Source organism: Hyposmocoma kahamanoa, unplaced genomic scaffold (genome assembly GCF_003589595.1).
Source record: "Hyposmocoma kahamanoa isolate Upper Pololo Valley unplaced genomic scaffold, ASM358959v1 190, whole genome shotgun sequence".
In the NCBI taxonomy this organism is placed as follows: Eukaryota; Metazoa; Arthropoda; class Insecta; order Lepidoptera; family Cosmopterigidae; genus Hyposmocoma; species Hyposmocoma kahamanoa.
Genome location: NW_020653718.1, coordinates 3778604 through 3802759, shown reverse-complemented (window position 1 = coordinate 3802759; position 24156 = coordinate 3778604). Strand labels below are relative to the sequence as shown.

The 24156-nt window shown below is 36.9% G+C and overlaps 1 protein-coding gene across 1 annotated transcript in view; it reads left to right on the top strand.

Annotated features, from left to right (window-relative positions):
- LOC113226369 (protein croquemort-like) overlaps window positions 1–24156 on the top strand; it is a 34598-nt gene that overhangs the window by 7552 nt on the left and 2890 nt on the right. The window contains exons 5-8 of the mRNA XM_026458974.1: window positions 13897–14105; window positions 16491–16599; window positions 18457–18617; window positions 19437–19541. Of these exons, the coding sequence (XP_026314759.1) occupies window positions 13897–14105; window positions 16491–16599; window positions 18457–18617; window positions 19437–19541 (584 nt within the window). The remainder of the gene's footprint in view (window positions 1–13896; window positions 14106–16490; window positions 16600–18456; window positions 18618–19436; window positions 19542–24156) is intronic.

Genomic DNA, 24156 nt, shown 5'->3' with positions numbered 1-24156 from the left:
TTTAAAAATAAAAGAAGGTCTTGAAATTATATTTCAAGCTTAAATTTCCGGATATTGCGCGTGAAGATTAAAAAACGGATTTCCTTCAAAAACGGAGTTAAGAGGTTTAAAAATTTAGCCGACGATAACATTGACTTACAATTATATGGACGTCGGGTCCGCCCTAAAAAGTGTCCGAACTTATAGGGCGTTAAAATCGTATACAGAGCGTCATTCACGCTTTAGTCTTTGTTTGTTCGACTGACAGCGAAGCAAGCAAAATTAGACAGTACTGCGATGACATTACAATTTAAATTCAAAGTTTTAGCTTTTTCATATTCCTTTACATGTCACTACGTTTAAATAGGTTGACTTGGGACATTTTTGTCGTGGTTTTTGTATTAGACCCGTCGTCCATTTATTTGTAAGTCAATGGACGATAAGTATTTTGTAGTTCCTTATGTGTTCTCGTATTATTGATCCGATTTTATTGAATAAAAGAAATGCGCATCTGACTGCCATCTCACCTGATGGAAACTGATGATGAGGTTGACATCTAAATAATGCATATTCACTTTCGTCTTGAAAAGGCCAAAGTTATAGCGTTCAGGGAATAAGAACGCGGGCAGGGAATTCCACTCCTTAGCCGTTCGCCATATAAATGTGGAAGCCAAATGTTCCGTGCGAATCTTTGGAATATCCACAACAGCTATATGGCTGTTTACATTAAAAACAGAAAATGTAAATACTTTAATGACACACGCTGTAATGAAATGAGCAAAACCTGAGTGGAACTAAACAATGCATCGTCTAAAATAAGTATAATAAAACGTCAAATTGATATGCCTTTGTGCATATTGACTGCAGACCTATAACAATGAGTTCATTGCTTGATAACAGCTGCAGATGACAGCAAATGATAAGAGTAAAAAAGAGGTTAGTGGTCGCAGCACTCACTATTTTGCAGAACTGTTTTTGATTAATGCGTGCTAAAGCGGAATTGTCGCTACACTATTGCAAAAACAAATAATATATATAGAAGAGCCAATACTTTTATTAGTTACAAATTTGGAATATCAGGTTTATAAAGGCGTGTTCCTTTGGTAAAAAAATAAAATATTTTGATGTTTCATGTTCGATTGAAAATTGAATGTGATTGTACGTGTTAGTATGTTCAAAATATCACAGTTGGAGGTTAGCGAGGTTAGATTCGATAAAGTCGCTATTAAAAACATTAAAAATGTTAACATTTCTCAGCTAGCACATCTCGAAATAAGCAACATTTTTTTGTAACAATAAGAAAAAAAAAACAGAATTAGTTTCTTGTCTTAATGGATTTATTCATTAAAAGTTATTTATATGCGTCTTAGATAATATTAAAATTTATTACCGTAATAAAAATAAGCAATATAACCAATACAAGCCGAGACATTTATGAGGTTTTCCACTATCTATGAGCCTAAGCTATTGACCTTATACAACATTTTTCAAGGTTTATATGATTTTGTTTTTTATATGTGCCAATTTATGTATCACATGTGTCAACTTCAAAATTTTTTAATACAATAAACGAAATACAAAATAATAAATAAAACAAACATGTCAATAGCTAGAGAAGACTAGGGAGTTCATAGCTCTCGCTGATATTATTTCCATCGTCCAAAACAACAAATTTTTACAAACCTAAACAAATATAACAATTAAGTTACAAGTGAGTACTTATAGAAGTTTACTTATCTTTGTGTCATATTAATGTCTTCTTAAATACATGAATAATAATAATCACACGCACACTCAACATAGCCCCGCACTAGGGAAACCCTGTGTCGCGGGTGCCATGGACACACACTCACAGACAATCACAAATTACACCCAAACTCACGAGAGAAGTAAACGTAGGCTATACAAATATTTCCCCCCCGCTCAGAAATCGAACCCGGGACCTCTGCGAAGCAAACCAAAATGGCACCGGAGTTATCGCGTAACATATATACAAAAAAAAAGAAAAAGAAAACATACAGTCGGTTAAAAATATAACTATATAAACGCACCAAATGCTGACAGTTTTTTAAGGAAATTTGGATCAGGTACATACTGCTAATGAGGAAAATGACACATGTTTGAATTTTTCCTTAAATCAAAGCGGAAGTGGTCAGTTTAAAGTGTAATATGTATTTTAATTGTTTTTGAAAAGATAAGAAAAAACAAGTTCTGTTCAAACTTTTGCTTTTAGATATTTATGCCGTCGGGGATAGAGCCATTCCGTGTAACTAGCATTGGATAATTCCGCGAATCTGAAACATGTAGCCAATTTGAGTTTTGCATGCTGGTACACGTAGTTATATGATTGAGACCCGGCTGCTTCTTAACGCCAATTGCGATTGACTAACAAAAAGAAAGAAATCGGTGAATAACAATATGCCTTTGTTTTCAATACCGCGTAACTTACTCAGTTTGTTACCAAATCAGATCCGCGTAAATGACGTGGCAAGTAAATTAATTACGGGAATCTATTGTTAGCAGTACGTAGCAAGTATAAATTACCGCTTACTGTGACAAAACTAAAGTTGTAGCAATTGAAACATCGAGTACACAACCAGAAATAGAGACGAAATGTCATTTAATTTGTTCGAAAACTATTCTGCCAAATCATTACGGTGACAACTGCGCTCCGATTAGCCAGCCCGAATTCGAAACAATTGACGGGTGTCGACCAGTTTTGTTAAACTGTTGGTCATGTTTGGGCTTTGCTATAATGGACGAAAATTGAAAAATTACATATTTAATATTTAATTACCGATGAAATGTGATTCCGTTTGTTTTGTAATTAGATATTTTGTTGTTTCTCCCACACCACCGAATGGAACAACCCCCTGTAGTTAGAGATATTATCTTTATTACAATAAATACAGAATATTTTTGGAATGTACGGAGACGTACACACAGGTCAGTTGTTGGCGCTGTACTATTTCAGCGTTCTAATTTGAGATTTCAGTGCAACCGAGAGTTGATATTTAAAAGTGATATAAGGCCCATTTGCCTGAAGAGTTGCCAGGGGTGGATGGACCTTATTTCGTTTCTATATACTCGATGAATTGAAATAACAAAGTAATAACGTTAAAACCTTCTCCTGTAAAACTTGGTTTTGTGTAGATACGAGCCTTCTACCAAAGCTACTTGCGCTGTTTTGCATTATCCTCGACGATATGTAGACATAACGTATCGTGAGCATGAATAAATGAGACCACATGATTCTGTATATAACTCTTCAACTATGGTAGACACGACGCCTTCTAGAAGTATAAATGTAACACGCATCGACACTACGATGGTGCGTACACAAGTTATACACGAATCATTAGATCCGTTCATTTAAAAGTCCGTCCAGTTATTCTAGATAATTATTGAAACTACTTCCAACGCCGATATTCCATTGTCCACGCGAAACCTTATCATGCAAATAACTACTCTCGTTAATCTGATATTAATGTATCTAACGATGATTAACGGTGTAACATGTCAAATACTCAGAGCCACTGTAATGGATTATGTTTAATACAGATTAAACACGACATCGACAACAACAATATACCTTCCTTAATAACGTTTTCGGCAAATTTATTATTATTATTTTTTAATTAATAGTAGTAGAGCCCCTTGTGAAAGAGTTCGTCCAGGGTAGTACCGCCACCTTCCTTATTTCTGCCGCCAAGCAGTAATGTGAGCATTACTGCATTACGGTTTGAAAGGGTGCTGGTGAAATTACAGGCACATGGGACTTGTCAACTTATGTCTCAGGGTGATAGGCGCAATGGCAGTTGGTGGCTCCTTTCTCTTGGTGGCTCCTTTCTCTTTGGTGGCTCCTTTCTCTGGTGGCTCCTTTCTCTTTGGTGGCTCCTTTCTCTGCCGTACGGTTGACAAATGGAACTCCCTTCCGGCACATGTCTTCCCTCCCTCTTATGATATGGGGTCCTTCAAACGAGGCGTGAAGAGACATATTGTAGGCAGGCAGGGTGGAGGTGGCTAGTGCAGTGAGGATTTCATCGCTGCACTAGGTTCCTTCGCGTTTGGATACCACTTTCCACTTAACATCGGGTGGAGTGGAGTCATTTGCCTGTCATGTATAAAAAAAAAAAAAAGTGGCGGTGCTCCACAGATCTTTATGAGGCGTGTAGCTTACCATCAGGTGCACGACTTTTTCGTCCCGCCACTTGATATTATATATAAAATAAAATATAACGACTTCCTTTACAAAATTGTGCTTGGTATTTTCAAAAGTGCACATGTCGAGTCTGCGTGATTTCACAGTAACCAATTGAATTTCAAACCGAATAACTTTAAATCGGAAGTTTTTGATGTGATATTGCATAAAATGTTACCAAGAAAATTGGGAGACTTGGCTAAGGCTTTTGAACGCCTTGCCTTGAGCTTACTCGGCTTTCTCGCACACATAAGCGAATACTTCACTTCTCACTGGGCTGATGAAGAGACGACGAAATCATTACTCTCAACTTTGCAACAGCTACCGGTTCTCAAGACTTTATCTTGCATATCAAAGCAAAGTAACTGGCTAGTGAATGAATTATGTACCGTCTAGCGATAAGGTCGTACTTCGCGAGTTAGAAAAAAGTTTAAATAAAATGTATTTTGATTATCTAATGCGACATTTATTGTTATCGGATTTTCTGGTTTTAATCTGTTTTTTTTTTTGGTAGCGGCGCACTTTGTATTGTAAGCAGTTCCAGGCTTAGCGTTGGTACGCGCGCTGCGAACTACCGTCGCTCAAATTTGTACACGTTTATTATACATGAAAACCATTACTATTATTTGATCGTCATGGCAGTTTTTTAGGGACACATTTCTAACAGGACTGTGTGTGTGTAAGTCACTCATCGTCTGGTGCTCTGTTCTAATAAACCATTATCTGCCATCTGCTCGTCGATTGCTTGCGACCGAAATGGTGGGTTCGACGTAGCGTTGCCATTTTTAATACAAGAGTGTCGAAACTGAGGTACTCCTCTTGCCCTTTTAGAGTCCACTATCCACTGTGCACGCGAGTACGTTTAACGCACGGGGTCACCACTTTAGGGGTGGCCTTGGGCTACCACTGTTCTTCAACTTAGGGATTATAATAATAATTGGAATTCTCAATAATGTTAAACTAACTCCCTTGTATTTAATAACTATTAAGCCTTTTTTTGAATGTAGTAGCTGCCAGCTTTCTGGTATATGGTGGCTTCAACGACGAGAAAAGTCCTGCAGTGTAGTCTGTGGCCCTCAAAAACTTAGAATATCCACAGCAATTTGACATTTATGTGTGACTATCGGGATATCCCACTTTGGCGGTGAAGTTCACCGTAATTTCGTTATTATTATGGATAAAATAGCTCTGAAATTGCCTGCGCACAGATCACGCGGTGACATTGAAACAAAGGCCAAGAGAATTTGCTTACGTCACACTACGCGATCAAGTTGGATGTACGAGTTTAATTTGAATAACATTAAATTAATTAATTATAATTTAAATTTCACCGTGTATAGTTAATTTGCATGTTTGTTTATGAACTCAGTTTTTGAGAGATCATTCTTGTTTTGAAATAAATTCGATGGTTTTATTCGTACAACTGTTAACTGAAAAGTCCTGGGTCCAATTCTCATGAGAGGGCCTGCACCACTGCATGACATAATGATATTGCATAACAATCATTACCAAAACGTTTTACATTGTTCCATCGTGCGTAGGGGTGGACTTATCGTTCTAACGCAATATTTGAACCGGACGCGTGCGCATTGTAATTTCGAAGTCTTTGAACTTTTGTCTATTATCAAAAATGCTGGCAAAATATAACGTGTTAAAGTGTTCATATTATACATTCCACTTATATATGTCATTAGGGGGAAGGGTACAAAGATTTTGGTAACTGAGACCTTTAACAAGGTTTGCGAACTTATTTAATCTTATTAAATGTTTTATTGCATACCCGTAATGTTATACAGTGTTTTTTTTAAATGTTATGGTATGGGGAAATCCGAAACCATAGAAGATACAAGGAAATGTCTTAGGAATAATTAAGCCTTTTTGGTGAAAACAATTTTAGCGTAATCAATTTTTTGGTCAAGCGTGACTTGTCCATAAAAATGAATAAAAATTGATCAAAAATTTTTTTACTCCTGATCGACTCAGTTTCATGAAGGGATCAGTTCATTGTATGGGACGAAAAAAATCGAGACAGCAGAAGTTGGTCAAACATGGCTGACGCGATTTAAATCCGGAAAAATAGTTTCATTTCCCATGTGTATCAATCGCGAAAACCTAAGAACTCGATAATAAAACGGGTAAAAATCTTAACATCGCGATGCTGTATGTAGGTTACCAGTAGTGGTAGGTTGCAGATATACCTAGCGTAATATGGGTTGTTGCCATCTAGCGGATTTTAATGGAACCAAGAATTGGCATAGTTGCTTATGGCAGTCTATTGCACAAGGTCAAGGTTAGAAAGCTTCGAAATACAAAAAAAATACATTTGATTAATTCTATTCAAACGTCATTGTAACATCATAAGCGGATTGTTCGGAATTGCTGATTTTGGTGAACAAAGATACAATCGATCGATTATATTGCACCCTCAATGTGAAAGTGAACGAATTGGGAAAGCAATTTTTAGAAAACTGACAAAAATGTTTTCTTTTTTTAAACCATTTGATTTCAAATATATTATTTCATAATTATTGTATTTGGTATGAAAAACGATGTATTATAATTACGAACACTAAGAACAATGCCTTCAGCATACCGTGCCCGACGCTCTCCCAACTGAGCTACGGAACGAACCAGCAAGCGTTACGATTATTTCTATGTGCTTGTTGCAGAACTTTGTTTTTGGTTTTTAACGACTTCTTTGCCGTAACGCCATCTGTCAGAAATCAATGGAAAGTTTTTCTTCACTCAGCTGGGTACCTTTATAAATACTAGCGATTTCCATTAACAAAATTGTCATTTTAAGGTTTTTGATTACTACATAATGATATTTTTTTTTCAAGTCACGGCAAAAATAGTTTCATTTTCAATTAAGTTTGTTTGTTTCGCAAAAACAATTACTACGTAACCTTGTTATTGCGGTGCTATTCGTTTGTAACAGATGAAAAAAGTACTGGTGGAGAAGACAGACTATGTATGAATTATAACAGATTGTAGTGTCGAAATTAAATTGCAAATCCGCCATATGAAATAAACACATTCTAACACCCGCCGTTAGCCACACGCGGCTACAAACATTTTGCAATAGATTGCATGAGATTGTTACGTCTGCAATGGATCGCCGATTCAACGCCTACTTTCCCCGGCATTGGCACTTGTATAACTTATTACTAGCTGGTAATCATGAAGCAACTTATAGATTCTTTACTATAACGAGAGGTAATGTAGCTCAAATGTAAATTACAATATTACTCCACTCATTTAGGGTCCTAATTGTGAATACATTACGTTTTCTAGCAAATGCTGAGTTAGTGAGTAGGCGATGAATTTATTGATTTTGAGATAGGCTAGGAAGAAAGACATCGATATGTCGATTAAAAAAAAAATTAAAACTAAAAACATTACAAGGGGCTAAGATTTTAAAAACTTAGTAACCCATAGTCTTGAAAAACACCTGCCTAATTATATAGTTTTGGAGTGCATATAAAAGCTTGGTGGGATGGTTGGGTATGGCTGGTGTGGGTATTCCTCTGCCTCTCTTTCACTCGATCTGAAATGCTTGGAAGAAAACTATCGTGAGGTGTCAGATCCCTAAACACGTTTCCCCGTCTGTTGTCAATTGTCTTTAATAAGCTTCTCTTTCGGACCATATCCTAGGGTCGGAGACTAAAGCACGTAAGTCAAAATCCAACATTATTAATTTAAATGAATAATGTTATTAATAATGTACTAAAGCACATAAGTCAAATTCATTTGTTACTTCATAAATTTGTAACTTTATTCTAGAGGGGTCTTTTTCAAATTTATCATTCTTTTCACATCAACACCATAAACAACACAAAAAATATATAATTATATATTAAACAAATACTATAAAACTTTTTTGGCTTGTATGATTTAGTCCGCCGTTTCTAGACTTCCATACATTGAGGTTTTCCTTAAAGCGAAGCTACGGGCTCGCCACTATCAATTGTGTTACAACGCATTAATCATGTATTGTTATATAGGTATGCTAAAAATAAAGCCACTACCAGACCGACTTTTTTTTTTAAGATAAGGTGTAGTATTATTGTTCTGTAATTCCGTTCATTTGTTACTCAAACCGTATTGTTTAATTCAAAGGATGATTTAGCAACGAAAGCATTTAACCATGAAGGTGAGTGTACTGTAGACTAGGCCGTACTCTATGAGTAGAATTGCTGGCTGAATGAGTTAGTTTGTATTTAGAATTCTTTGAAAAAGAATGTTAAGAAAATAGAAGATCTTGACATATCATAGTAAGATGATTGATTTGTAACGCAATACTAAAAAAATATGTAAAAAATGGTGAAGTAAACCAAAGTTTTAAGTTAATCCCGGTTTATATTATTAAAAGTACCTCTCGCAATGCATCTGAGCTACAGCCCTTCGATTATAAATGGTGGAGGCACGGATCCCAATATGATGGTGATGATGGAGGCGCGGACTCTATTACAATAATGGCCGGTTTACAATAATGGAAGTACGAGTCACGATGTGAAAATTTTTTATATTTTTATTTTGAAAAACCTGGCAATGGAAGAAGAAATATAATGTAATTCAAGCCTGCAAATGTTAGACGCAAGCTTACTAATGATGAAAGGATTCCGATGAAGAAAAGTCCATCGTGAAATATTTTTATATGTTGTTACGACACAACCACAAGGAAAGCGCAACAAAAGGTCGTAATATATATTTTTATATTTAATATTGATTTATAATTGGTGCCAGTAAAAAGTGCGAGGAGGAAATATGTATGGTGTACCGGCACAAAGATTTAATGGGTTCAACGACGTAGATGAGTTTTTGAACCAATTTGAGACCATTAGTATATTAAATAATTGGTCTGATGTGCAGAAGAAATACGTGTTTGCATTGTATTTGGAGGGGCCAGCTCTGCAATGGTACAAAACGTATTCTTCTTCATACGTGTCGTATGATGTGATTGCACAGAGGTTGAGAGAGGAATTTCCCTCACAAATTGATTACGCCCGAGAATTTTATTATAGGCGACAGGGGCATAGTGAATCGCTTATAAGTTATTTTTATAGTTTAGATGAATTAGCAAGGAAAGCGAATATTCAAGATGTTCAGTTTGTGAAGCATTTTTTGAAATCTTTGATACCCAATTTTAAATGGATGCTGGCTAGCAATTTGTATGTATCGAAAGAGGAGTTGAGGAAAACAATTATCCAAGTAGATGATGTATTTAATCACAGCTATAATGTGAGACAAGATATTGAATTGCCAGTGAATTGTAATACGGAGCCTTCTTGCTGTTGGCAAACACAGGATGTCTCTGCACCGATAATTAGACCCGAGTCTAAGCAGTCGGAAGATTTAGTGCCACAGGCACCAGTTGTGCAGCAGGATACGCCAAGTCAAGGGTATTCACGAGCACATAGTAGTGGATCTTCGTCGGGATCTCCTCAGCGTAGTTGTCAGAAAAGTGCAACTGAACATGTAGAAAATTTGTCTACAATTGATAGGTCTAGCGTAGATAGGGCACCTTTTATATCTGTTTTTATTAATGATGTATGTTGCGAGGCGTTGGTGGATACTAATGCTTCAAATTCAGTTATTTCTCGTTATTTTGCGGAAAGGTTGCATTTACGTATCGATGATAGTCCAAGTTTTCCATTACGTACAGTGGGTGCAACGCCAATAAATGTGCAGTCGTCCACCAAGATGTCGTTGATAATTAATGGGAACGATTATCCTTCGAAGTTGCTGGTTGTAGACGATTTTAAAGAATATTTAATTCTGGGACGAGATATTTTGAAGAGATGTGGCTTCGAGTTGTCAAAAGTAGAAATTGACAATAAAATTTCTTCTTCTAAGTCCATGATAGATATTGGACCAAAGAAAGAAAAGTCTCCTTTGAAAACCGTATCAAAAAGTTTGGATGGCTTCTCGGTTTTGCCAGAGATGATAAGTAATGTTGACGTGAGTGATAAGACGTGTCAATTGCGTCAAAAACGGGATTTAGATATAAATAATTATAATTATGATTTGCCGAAAATATATATAAAATACAATTCGAAAAGCGACATTTCTAATCGTGTTCGCGTAAGTAATGTGGCGAATCTGCGAAGTGACTACGTAAAACGAGCAGCTTCGATGAGTTCTCGTAAGGAATGTATAGATAGTTTACAATCGCATCGGAAGCGAATGTTTGACAAGAAAGACAGGATTGCTTTATCTAAGAGATATGATACGCGAAGGTTAGGGTAGTGAATTGGTTGAGTAGGATTAATTGTATTATGTGCAGATTAGGTATGAATAGGAAAAGGTTGTGTAGGCAGAATTTACTCCATGTGAATAGGATGAAAAAGTTCTATATGAGGGAATTTAATGTGTTTGTTGCTACTAGGTTAATTAATTTTTTATATTTATTTTTCATGTGGAACGACATTGACCTTATGAGAAATATTTGGAGAAAAATTGATATTTTCCTGTACATGCAGACTTGGAAGGAAGGGAGGAGAAGATACACCATCAAACAGATAAAACTTATTTGTTCTTGTTTATTTTTTTTTAATTTGATAGATATATTGTCCTGTATGTGCGAATAGTTCCTGCTCATCCCTCCAGTTGATCAAGGACTGTCTGCATTCTGGGAAAATATATTTATTTAATTATTAGAAATTCTTCATGTGGTATACCCTCATACCATATGTATGTCTGAGGACATGTAGTTAGAATATGTTGTTGACGTTATACGTGGGTTGGTTCTTGTTGTTTAAGGATGATAAGTGAAGCTGATGGAACGTGATAGCTGCAAAATGAGGACTAAGGCAGCTGGGAGATCAATAGTGATGTAACCCAGTGATCGTCCGATGGATGTTCAAGCCTGTGTCGTCGTTGTGGCAGCGTCCACGTTGGAGATAGCTTAGGCTGAGATAGTTAGGAACTTGTAGTGATGTTTAGAATTTTTATTAGGATAGTTCAGCCAGTTTAGGGTCGCTAAAATAAAGTGTTAGGGTTTAGTCAGGTTCCCTAATTAGCTAGGATAGCTAACGAGTAATTATGTTTTTTTGTTTGTTTAGGATGTGGTCATGGTCTGTCCTTTTAGATAGGTTTTTGGCAGACCAAAGCCATAGCCTCCTCGGTGGTTACTTGTTGGTAAGTTGATAGCTTCCGAGCAGTGTGTGGCTAGCCTGTAGTAAGGGCTGATCACCGATGTAAGTTGCCTATCATAGGTAGACTACCAGCTAGGGATATTCACCCCTTCAGCTGTGAGGAAGAGGGATGTAGACTAGGCCGTACTCTATGAGTAGAATTGCTGGCTGAATGAGTTAGTTTGTATTTAGAATTCTTTGAAAAAGAATGTTAAGAAAATAGAAGATCTTGACATATCATAGTAAGATGATTGATTTGTAACGCAATACTAAAAAAATATGTAAAAAATGGTGAAGTAAACCAAAGTTTTAAGTTAATCCCGGTTTATATTATTAAAAGTACCTCTCGCAATGCATCTGAGCTACAGCCCTTCGATTATAGTACACTACGCCAGTAAAAATGTGGATGTCAAGAATTAGACGTTAGTTTTCTGAAATGTCACTAATGTTATAAGTACGATATACATTTGTTTTTTGCGAAATTTGGTCGTAACAAGACCTCGGTATAGATTCTAAATTCAAATTCCAATTTCCATTTATTTGCCACACACACACACAAACACATACACAAAAAACATGAAACATACAAATTACTGAAAAGTCTTAAATAGTAACTGAAAACACAATACTTTATCTATGGTCATAAATGTGTGGCGAGGATTCTGAACTCAGTATATGCTGTGTATACTTGGTTTGCACACCACTGATTTTCAGCCAGAACCTCCTAGTCAGGAGTTATGGTGTCCTGTTCGAGTAACATATCATTTATAAAGTAAAATTAACACAGACCAATAATTAGGTTATCTCTGAGGAGCGCGAAAGGAGAAAAGAAAACAAAAAAAACTTACACGAAAAAATAAAACACAAAAATAAATAAAAAAATGTTTGAAGGGAAACAAAAAAGAAACAAAACAAAAGCACCCAAACAGATATGAGATATGTCTGAAATTTACTTAAAACATAATTTTGATGGACATGATTTTGGGGTGATTCAGCATCCTTCTGAACAGTTAAAAGTATTTTCCTTGGTTTGGATATAAAACTTTGCTGGGACATACTTGCATCGCAAATGTGGTGGCATATAGTTCCAGCAGGCTTAGCATGAGCCCAAAGACAAAAGTTATGTCTTCTTCGAACTGTCAATTTTCTCTCGAAAATCTCGAGTGTTTGACAGTTCGAAGAAGAGATAACTTTGTCTTCGGGCTCATGCTAAGCCTGCTGATCTTGACTGCTGCATACTTAAAACCCCCTCTAAAGCCAGCAGTCGTATGACGCAGAATATACAATAATTTGGTGTTTTTACTACGTGTATTTTTACTTCGAGCGTCTCTAAACCAGTTTAATTTGTTATATAAGTATTTTGGACACTGTAAAAACAATCTTATGTAGGATATGCCAAATGCAAAACCCTCCGATAGTTCATCTTTAGAACGTCATTAACGTTCAGGAAAGGAGTAACGTGGTTACGCATACGTACATTATAGCAAAAACGCACAGAAGCGTTTTGTACTCTTTGAATTGCGTTTTGTGTATTTTCAAGAATTTTTCTTATTTCTATCGTCAGGAATTTTCTAATGTTGTATAGAAGTTCGGCAGCAGTGGACGTCTTCCGGCTGATATGATGATGATGTATAGGAGTTTAAGCCTAAAGAAGGCATTACGGATTTTAAGCTGCACGCGCACCTCTGATCTTTAAATAGTAGTTTTAGTGGCCTAAATGGCGATAATGGCCTAATCTGGCTAGTTGACTAGGATTTAAAACCAGCGCATTTCGACTAGCCCTTTCGCTTACACTAGTTAGGTCTTGCTTCAGTTCATTAATAGCTTTCACCGCATCAGTAGGCGGAAAACAGTGGTCAATTTGTATGTCGTCGGCATACAAATGAACATTGCAATATTTGAGAGTATGTACGAGGTCACTGGTGTAGAGTACGAATAAAATGGGACTAAGAATAGATCCCTGTGGCGTGCCTCTACGTACCGTTTTAATCTCGGACTTAATAATGTCACCTCTTTCATTTTGTAACTTCACATATTGCATTATATTCGTAAGAAATGACCGAAACCAGTCACAAACATCACCACTCAGACCATAACGGCTCATCTTGGCGATTAGAAGTTCGGTACTGAACGGCATATTTCTCATCTCACATCAAACACGACAGTGTAATACGAGTCACTTCATTGTCACTTTCCATCAGGTGAGAAAGAGGTTAAATACGCACTTATTTTTTCCCAACAAAAATTAACAAACTGACCTCAGAAGTGGTCCCATTTAAATTTGAAGAAGATGTTCCAACTCTAAGGGTGGCAAACTAGGGGATACATGACTGTTGAGGTTGGTTTTTTTCATTCTCTAGTAATGTAATTAAATAATGTACATACTTCAAAACAAATAGTACTTTCTGTTTGGTAACATTTTATATTATCAAACAGAAGGTACTAAATTATTCCTTCTAGCAAAGTCTCAGCTAATAGAACACATTGACAAATGAAGATCTATAATCTAGTCCTTCTATTTTGCTGTTGCGTGGAACTAGACTTCAAAGTAACAAAATATCTGTGTTTGTGTTTTGCCAGCGCAACGGCTCACAAACATACGACGGGACCTTCGTAATGAACACCGGAGCCGGAGATTTTTCGCAACTCGGTAATGTTGAAAAATGGAGGTACTCGACCCGTTCCGTGTACAGAGGGGAGTGCGGGGCGGTGAAGGGTTCCGCTGGCGAGCTGTGGGCGCCGGAGCGCGGGCAGCCTGAGCTGACGATCTTCGTGCCTGATCTTTGCACGTATGTATGGTTAACTCATGCAATATTTTTGTGAAACTGCGAATCGCTTCTAGTCCCACTTGCGCTTATATGTCAATATATTAAGAAAAAAAGAACAGTTAGTGTCCGTCGTTTTCGTATTTTTCTATCAAACCATGCTCAATGGCACTTGTTCAACTTCGAAAACTGACCAATCACTACACAAAATTTCGTGGAATATTATAAGACGCCATCTATTGGTACAATACTGAACTATTTAGTTGTGAGCTGACACTTAACTTTCAAAAGATAGTTGTATTAGGACACCTGTATACAATACTTTCTTATAGGTGTCACTTCAAATTTTTAAATCATATCAAATAAAAAAATAGTTTACTATACCTACCCACTTTTATATAAACGATTTCCTTGAAATAAACGATCATAAATATAACGACGGGATAGCAATAACATGAAGATAACAAAACTATAAAGATCAAAAATGTAAACAAACGATTATCACTATCAAAATGACATCTCATTTATGTTCTACATTTGATACTAAGAATAAATACGGTTTTTTCACTAAAAGTTTAATATTTTTAATTTTTCGTTATATACCTATTTGTACTAATAAATAGATTTAAAAAATTTGCACAGATATCAGTTTTTATGAGCTTATGTTATTAATTTTCTTTTTAATTAATCACCTTTGTTTTGTTATTTCTTCTTTGTTTACTTAAATAGTGCCTATTCGCATTCGCGTTGAAAAGGCCCTAGTTATAGTGGGTGGAGGCGGTCAGTTATCGGTATGGATATATCATAAAAAGTCGAAGTCAGTTCAAAGGGACTCCGTTTTGTGGAAAATAGAGGCCTGTGTTTTGGTAGCGTTAAATTTGACAACATTGGCATCGCCTCAATCGGAGACTGCCATAAGTATCAAATTCAAGGACTAATCGTGGACTGTCGACAAGACTGGACTTCTTTTCCACTTCTTTCCCTGCATTGGTCAAGTACCTGTCTACAATTGTGCTGTCATCAGCATCGCATATTCAATTTGCTATGTTTTTGTTTTGTTCAAAAGTAATACAAAACAAAAACGTAATGAATGAATGAATGAATGAATGAAATATTCTTTATTGCACATAAAATTACAATTAAAATACAATACAATAGCTTAAGTATAAAAGTAGTAGTAAGTCAATGTGCAACAGGCGGCCTTATTGCTATGTAGCAATTTCTTCCAGGCAACCTTAGGATAGACATTTCGGATATGCAAAAGAGGTGCAACCAAAGAATATCATCATAAGTACACTACATAATAAGTAATAATAAAAATATATTCATATCCATAGATAGATATACATATACATACAAATAACAATAATATTATTAATACATACATAACAATAAATACACAATAATATTAAATGCTTATATACTTTTAATAGAAAAAGAAAAATGAAGTCCAAATGTAGGAAATAAATGAAAGGATAGTAGAGGACAGACGAAATTTAGGAGTTGAGAAGTGATCCTTGACACGTTGTTTGAAGGAATCAAGAGAAGGGGATCGTCGAATCGATTCAGGGAGAGAATTCCACTAACGTACATGTCTTGATTGTCATTGAATGTGTGTCGTGAATTACAGGCTTTAGTTATTCCGTTTCTTCTACATTTGTGCTCATTTCTGGGGCCTTTTTCACTCCATTCTTGTACAGTCCACATCGCCCACTTCAACAGGTGCTAATTTACACTTGCACACCTACGTAACACGTCTTGTCGCGAAAGTTCTTATCACCCTTATCGCATATTCATGATAAGATAAATAGGCTAACGTGATTGGAATCAACGCATCAACGTTTAGTATTTTTTATCGGTCATTTATTGATAGCAGTTTGGAAGTACAGTTAATTTTCTCTTTACGGTTTAAATTTAAACGTGAGACTAGATTTTAGGAGTTGAGGTGTGGGGGCCGCCCCCCGCGTCTCCGAGATCCGACGCCGAGAAGCGCCCGATGCGGTGGCGTATCATTAAACCACTGGGCAATTTTCTAGTTATGGGATACATGTGAATTTATAACTATCGGGCTTCGGTTGACAACCAAGTATTTAAATACAAATATCTTCATATAATAATATGATATTATCATAAATTATATGCAAAAGTATTTTATTCTTAAGTAACCCGTTTTAGACTTTTATTTTGCCCTGTTTTCAGGATTTTGTATCTAATTCTATCGTGTAACGAATTAGCACATTCTTTAGACAATATCCATACATACAAGACCATTGTTTAATACTAAATATTAATAATAACATTTGGTCTAACAAAACAGTTTTTCCCGCTTCTTCTGCGACTCGCCTTTAAAAATCTGTCAGCTTTCAAAAGCGAAAAAATGTCATATTTATCTGTGTGTTCTGTTATTAGGTGGATAAAACTGAGCGAAGACAAGCCAATGTCATTGCTAAACATCGAAGGCATGCAGTTCGCCGCCAATAAATCCATCTTCGATAATGGGTGGAACTATCCGCATACGGTGAGCACGTTGTCATATTTTAGCAGATAAGTTAATAATTATATCTTTTTATATAAAAATTAGTATCGAAGTAAATTTTTATTCATGTACGTTTTAGCAAGACAGGCGAATTTGATTATCTTTATTGAATTAAATGAAAAGCTTTAAAATATGCCACCTCTTTGAGTTTTTAATATGTAGGCATAGTCCTAAAGTGGCAATTCAAATGAACCTGTGCTCAGCAGGTGCCGATGCCGGGCCGATGATGATTCACATAAAACAAGTTCGGCTATTGCATAAGCGCGCCCAACATTGAGTCGATAGTATATAATATAGTAATAAACCTTTTGCGCAATAAACTATTATTTACTCCATCTTCAAAACAGACTACATAATATATATTTTTATTTATTTTACGTACCCCGTCCCATCCTGTCAAGTGACGGGACGATCAAGTCGTGCGCCTGATTGTAAGCTACACGCCTGTCCATAACAGTTGCAGTGCCACTCAGAGCTTCGAATTGCAAAGATCTCAGGGGCACTGCCACTTACCCTTCAAAACCAGAACACAGTAATGCTGCTTACAAAAAATATTAACAATCATCAAAGCAAGTTGCCGCGATTATTTGCCACATAACGAATTCAACTAACACGTAACGTTCTCCGGTCACACACGAGATCAGTTAAATGTCCCAAGTCATTTAATTAAAAATTATGATAGGAAATGTAACTATTTTTCGGAATTAAGAGCGGTTAGAAAAACGCGATGCAAATGCGATGCAATCGCTAATCGTCTACCTTTATTTACACACACGCGCGATTCTAAGCAGCGATGCAAGCGTTCGACAACATCGATACTAACGCGTGATAGCATCGCTATACTTGGGATTTATAGGCGATTGCATTGATGCAGTTGCACGTTTGTATCGATGCTAAACGTCGCCATGTGTAACCATTCTAAATCGCCTATATTTCGTCTGTTTAAAGGTAAAACTACATAAGTGGCATTTTAAACAAAAAGTTTTTATATATGTAGTTACGGTAAGAAAATCATTATCTTTCTGCACGTGAAATTCAATAACAAAAAAGCTATAAACTTAATAAGAGTTTTATCTAATTAATACATTCAGGCGTTACTTTGCGGAAGTCCATGTTAATAAAAATGGAAGTAAATTAATTTGCTACTCCGCGAACCCAGTGAAGGTTAAATCGTGCAAAATAGCTGCGCTTGTGTTGCATATTTTTTCATGCAGTTAATTATCTGCAGAAAGATGGTGATTTACTTACAAGAGGTACATAATTTAATTTTTTTTTGTGTAAAATGTCACTTATGTGGTTTTACCTTTAAGCAGACGATTTGTTTTTTGGAACAAACTGACGTTTCGGGTCCTACGGTCACTCTTGGTCACAGGCGGTTTACTGGTCAGTCAACCGTGACCACGGAACCCTGTAAAAAGCTCGAAATGCTGGTTACTTTAAAAAAAAAAATATACGCGATTAAGATCCGAAATAGTTTCATTTCCTACGTGTAGCAATCGCGAAAACCTAGGAACTCGATAAAAATTACGAGCTTCTTGACCGCCATAGACATGCTCTAGTTAAGAAACGCAGCCATGCATCAGTACTGCCAGGAGGAACTCCTCTAATTGATACGCTCACAAACTGCACAAAGTCACACTAAGGGAGATGCCACACGGGCGTTGCGTCGTCGCAACTGCGTTGTACTACATATAAATCAGAACGACATGCCACACGGTGCGTTGAAACGCCACGCAATCCCCGTGTGACGTCTCCCTTAGCTTCTCGGATCGTCGGTGGCAGCGCAACTAGCCGGACTGCAAAATCCCTTACCTTCAAAATACATTTGTAAATCACCAGGCTTGCTACTGTGACGAAGTCCGCGACAGGGACTGCCTGCCGCCGGGGGCGCTAAACATGTCCGCCTGTCGATTTAACTCCCCCGCCTTCGTCTCACTGCCTCACTTCTACCTTAGCGACCCCTACTATCCTAGCAAGATTGAAGGCCTCCATCCTAAAGAGTAAGTTCTCATTTTCTATTTTCTACAGTATTATAAGTCTGCGCACTAAATTACACATATTATGGTGCCTGGAAACGGCTAATGGCGACTAGGCTGTGACAAAATTGTATTTCGATGAAATCATAAAAAAACCATAAGTCATTTTTAAAATATTGAAATAGTTTAGATACTTATACTTGTCTTTCAATAGAGAATTTTGAACTCTATCTTAAGCTATGTAAAACGGAAATTTGACCGCTTGTCACCTAGCCTCGTGACTAAAGTCAGTGGACGGCAGATATAAACATTTATGATACTCAGCAACTATCTTAATATGTGTGGTGTATAAGGGACATAAAATGTAGGGAAATAAGATTATAGGTGTTTATGCTTGTGATTACGCTGGGACTTCCTGCAATCGTCAATTCAGCCCACAGCAGCGAAAATATATTGTCCCACCATGTCCCACTAAGTGCACGGTTTGTGTGATTAACCATTTTAGTGACGACTAGCTTTGGGTAATTTTCCGAAAATTTTCAAATACTTAGTGAAAATTGTTTAGAAAAAATTTCTGAAAAATTTGGAAAAATAAAATTCAAAGACTCGTATTATGTTCTACATTTAGACATAATCTTTAGTGTTTTAATAAGCATGACTTTGAAAATTTCTCTGCTTTTTTATTTTCACAACTTTTGACAGGTGTCACTGTCAAATGTGAGAAAATACAGGACAAACCTTAGAATAATAACGCAAATATTTTTTTTTTTCAAAATGAAAATTTTGACTCTAGTGGAAGCAACTATTGGTGCTATTCATTGTAAACAAAGCATATGTTTGCAGAGACCACAATTTCAAGTTGGCTCTAGAAATGCTCACGGGTATACCGCTCCAGGTCAGCGCGCAGCTACAGATCAACTTCCTCGTCCGGCACATACCTGCTATAAAGTGAGTGTCTCACTTTTCTTGTCTATCCATATTTTCTTTTTCTATTATTTTGCATATGTTTTAGCAGCAGATTTTAAATTAGTTAATTTAGTTTTTATTATTTATTTATGGAAAAGCTAACATGATGCATACACAACAATGGGAATGATACAGGTTATAAAGTTAAAAGGTAGATTACACCATAATTACTGGTTAACACAGCAAGATACAAAATGGTACGTTGAATCGCTATCAAAAATAGTGTTCTATAATAAAATTATACTCTGTATGTATACATCTTGCTCGTCTAATGGAGTAATAGTAAAAAAAAACCGTATTATTCCTGAATTAAAGCATGGACCAAAACTCAAGAGGTCTGCTAATCGCGATACAAGACACCGTAGTCGGGTATTTAGTACTAATTTGTACACCAGATGTCGCTACGAGTACCAGATAGCTATTTTTGTAACTAATTTGTTTTACATTGACAAGCTGCAATTTATCAAAGCTATACTAATGCGTAGTGATAACTAACAAATCGATTAGATAGCGTTTATTCCATAGATTTTCATGAATAATTTCGACTGTTCTTTGATTTTGTTTAGGATTAGCGGCATCTACCCATATTACGAAGCGTCAATTTATAAATTAGTTTGTAACACACATTGCCATCTATAGACATGCATATTTGTCAAAGTTCAGAAAATAATTTTACACGCACACGCACACGCTCACGCGCACACACACACACGAACACTAAACACATATACTCTCTTATACACACACATTCTCATACCTTAAGTTAAATATTAGCATATTATTGTGTTCACCCTCTATTAATTTTTGTTTTCCTCACTTCAAATGTTAGCTAAAATATATATAAGGAACCCATCCAATTGAGTCTCTGTCTCTTGAGATACAAGTTTTACCTAGTTCAAGAGTCAGTGTCGTCATTTGCTACTTCCTGTTCCAGTTTCTCTGTAAGTAATTGTAATTCTGAAATCCGATTTCATAATTACAAATATTGAATCGAATCGTAATTTGTAATTTTTGTAAAATTTTGTGATATTGCTTTCACGTACATTAATGGCGAATCTCAATTCTATTTACTAGGAACGACATTTAAATTTCTCTGAATAATTTACAACCGCGCGGTCGCCGCGTAGACCAAAGGCAAGCTAACCTCGCCCGCGCGCCCAGGATGCTCATTTAAGTAAAAACATAAAAGCTAAGTAAATAGAGCATACTTTGCCATGACAGTTAGACGCACTCGGGCGCTGCGCGGTGAAATTCGTGTCGAACAAAATCTAGGCCTACTACGAGCGTAAGCAGCCAGCCAAGATCCATGCAATTCACTTGACGTGGTATAACTGAATTGCTTAAATTCGTCTCATGACCTACACAAAGTTGAAAGGGAATGGCATGACAGGATGATGAATTTTACTTTTTAAACGTTAATCTCTGCTTGGCTAGCTGACATCTAATCAGAGCGAGATGGAAGTACATACTAAATCGTATGAAAGAAATAGACAGATGTACTATCCTGGGGGCGTTCAAGCACTATTAACCGATGGTGTTCAAAATGAGAATAATTATGTATTTTTATTAATTTTATCATTGATTATACTTATTACCTTGTTTTGTAATATCGGCAATTTTTCAATCATACTTTACAATTTGTCGTACGACATTACCATTGAAATTAATAAGGTGAGTTTGTCGCGTCGCGTTACCTTTATCTGCACGGAGGATGACTAATTCAGGATCTTCGCGGAAGGTCTTCAGCGCGTTATATTCATCTCGAGTAAGATTCGGTCTGGGCTGTTTATTTGAACGCAATATTGACGAAACGTCTTGGCGTATTGCCTCCAAATCTTCCTTTCTTATGTTGTTTTTAACTAGACAATCCTCAACTCGTTGTAACCTTCCCTAATCCTCAACCTTCCGCGAAGATCCTGAATTAGTCATCCTCCGTGCAGATAAAGGTAACGCGACGGTGGTCATGAATACGTCAGATTATAACAGCAAAATAACTGACTTACTATCGGATGAAAGCACGTATAAAAAGGTGAAGAAAGACCCTACCACCAAGATATTAAAAACAACAACTAACTTAATATCTAAGCACTCCGATACGCTGAAACTTGATGTAAGTGCGTTTGTGCCCTGCGCCGTGAAACCACCAAAACTGTATGGGTTACCAAAAATACATAAGGCTGACACCCCACTCCGTCCCATAGTTAGCCAGATTGACACACCAACCTACAAACTGGCTCAACACATGGCAAAGGTACTGTCACCATTGAGAGGGAATACTTCCACACATGTGAAGGATTCATACCATTTCATCAGTGGAATCAAAGATCTACGGTTAACTGATGATGACACCATGGTCAGTTTTGATGTTCAGTCGCTGTTTACCAACCTACCAGTAAAAGACTGCATTGAAATTGTACGTAGGAAGCTAAGGGAACATAATATGTCCATTGAATATGCAGAACTATTAGAACACTGCCTAACATCAGGCTATCTATTGTGGAATAATGAATTCTACCTACAAATTGACGGTATAGCGATGGGCTCCCCGGTATCTCCCGTTGTTGCCGATATTTTCATGGAAGACTTCGAGGAGCGAGTTTTACCCATGGCCCCAGCTAGGCCGAAGATTTTCAAACGGTACGTTGATGATACTTTCACAATATTACCTAAAGATAGCATACCTTCTTTCTTGGACCATCTTAATTCTTTTAGTACTAAGATCCAATTTACTATGGAACAAGAGAATTGTGGTACTTTAGCTTTCTTAGATGTTTTAATTAAAAGAAATCCTAATAACACCCTAGGCCATACTGTATTTCGAAAGAAAACCCATACAGATAGGTACCTCAATGGTAATTCCCATCACCATCCTAGCCAGTTAGCTACCGTGGGCAAATCTTTGTTTCAGAGAGCATATGGTGTCTGCGACAGTAATCATCTGGCGGGGGAACTTCAGCATATAAAGCAAGTCCTACATGCGAATAAGTTGAGGATTCCACGCCAACGCCGCAGACCCCGTGTGAAACCACCTACAGTCGAGCGAAGACCTGCCATCTTACCTTACGTGAGAGGTGTTACAGACAAGATCGGAAGAGTCCTCAGGCGTGCATCTATCAAGACCTATTTCAAGCCCCTGAGGAAGATTTCTCAGTTCCTGAGACCCGTGAAATGTAACATCCCCTTACAGGATGCAGGAGTTTACAAGCTTGACTGTGAGTGCGGTCTCTCTTATATTGGACAAACAAAGCGAAGTATTTGTACCCGCGTCAAAGAACATATAGCTGATGTCAAACACCGTCGCGTAAACAAGTCTGCAGTCTGCGAGCATGTCATGGATAAACCTACACATTCAATGAAGTTTGACAAACCCCAGGTCCTTGCAAAAGAAGTCCGTTATCTACCCAGGATGCTGCGAGAGGCCATTGAAATTAAAAAACATCCTAATTTCAACAGGGAAGATGGTTTCTCCGTACCACCAGTTTGGGATCCAGTATTTCCTCTAATGAAAAATCCCAAACAGACATAAGACTGCAGTACTAATTAATATGTTTTAGTTTATTCTAATTTCTATTAATAATTAATAATAAATTAAACCTAATAAAAATTCATTCAATAAAATAATTTGTAAAACTTAATGTAGCGTAAATTGGAATGTTTTCTTTGTAAAATTAAAAATAAGGTATAAAAAAAGTTGGTTACGGAGTAACTTTTTTTCAATTGCTTATTTTTACAAATGAGACCGCCATCTGCATGGCAAATGCTGGCAAAAAAAAAATTTTGCTACGTAAGAAAAGGTGAACGGATTTTGAATGTGGAACGTAAACTGCATGGACAGTGAATTGTTTTTGTGAGGCCATAGTACGAATTTGACAGGCAATCCAACTTACAGGTTTAAATAGGATTGCTCTAAGAGCTCATAGTAGGCCCCCAGATCGCACATCAGTCCTCCATCTCCACACGCACTAACCGTCCTCACTGGCGAGGTTGTAAAGCCCCTCATATCAGCACGTACACTAGTAGATTCTCTCCTATAGCACGCCCCTCTGGCGGAAGTCTTCAGGCCCGCTATTAAGTTTTAAGTTTAGTTTGTAGTTTATTTACGGGTTATGAGCCTACTTCTATTCTATCTCTTTGGTTATTTGTTTTGAAGCGTTTGTTTTGGTTTCGTTCGAGTTTGTGAGAAAGTCAAAATTCGACCAATCAATGACAAGGACGGAAGATTCCGGACTTTCTAATCGACACCATGAGTAATAAATGCGTTGTACTGTCACTGATAATGTGGTCATTAGAACCAACATATTGCGTACAGCACTCGATCACAATGATTATGAATAACTTGGATTGGATTATAATCTCATAGTAAACGACAGTGTATTTTCATACACGATAATAATAGAGCTTATCAAAATTTCGAGCCGAAAATAACCACAATACTTGCAGCAAACCTAACGCAGTTTGAAAACTCTGGTTTGCTAACGGAGATTGTAGCTAGTCGCGCCCCTTTGTTTAATTGCGTTGTTTTGTTATAGTATTGCCACCATATCTATTTCTGCCGCCAAGCAGTAATTCCGGCTTTGGAGGGTAAGGGTACTGGTTA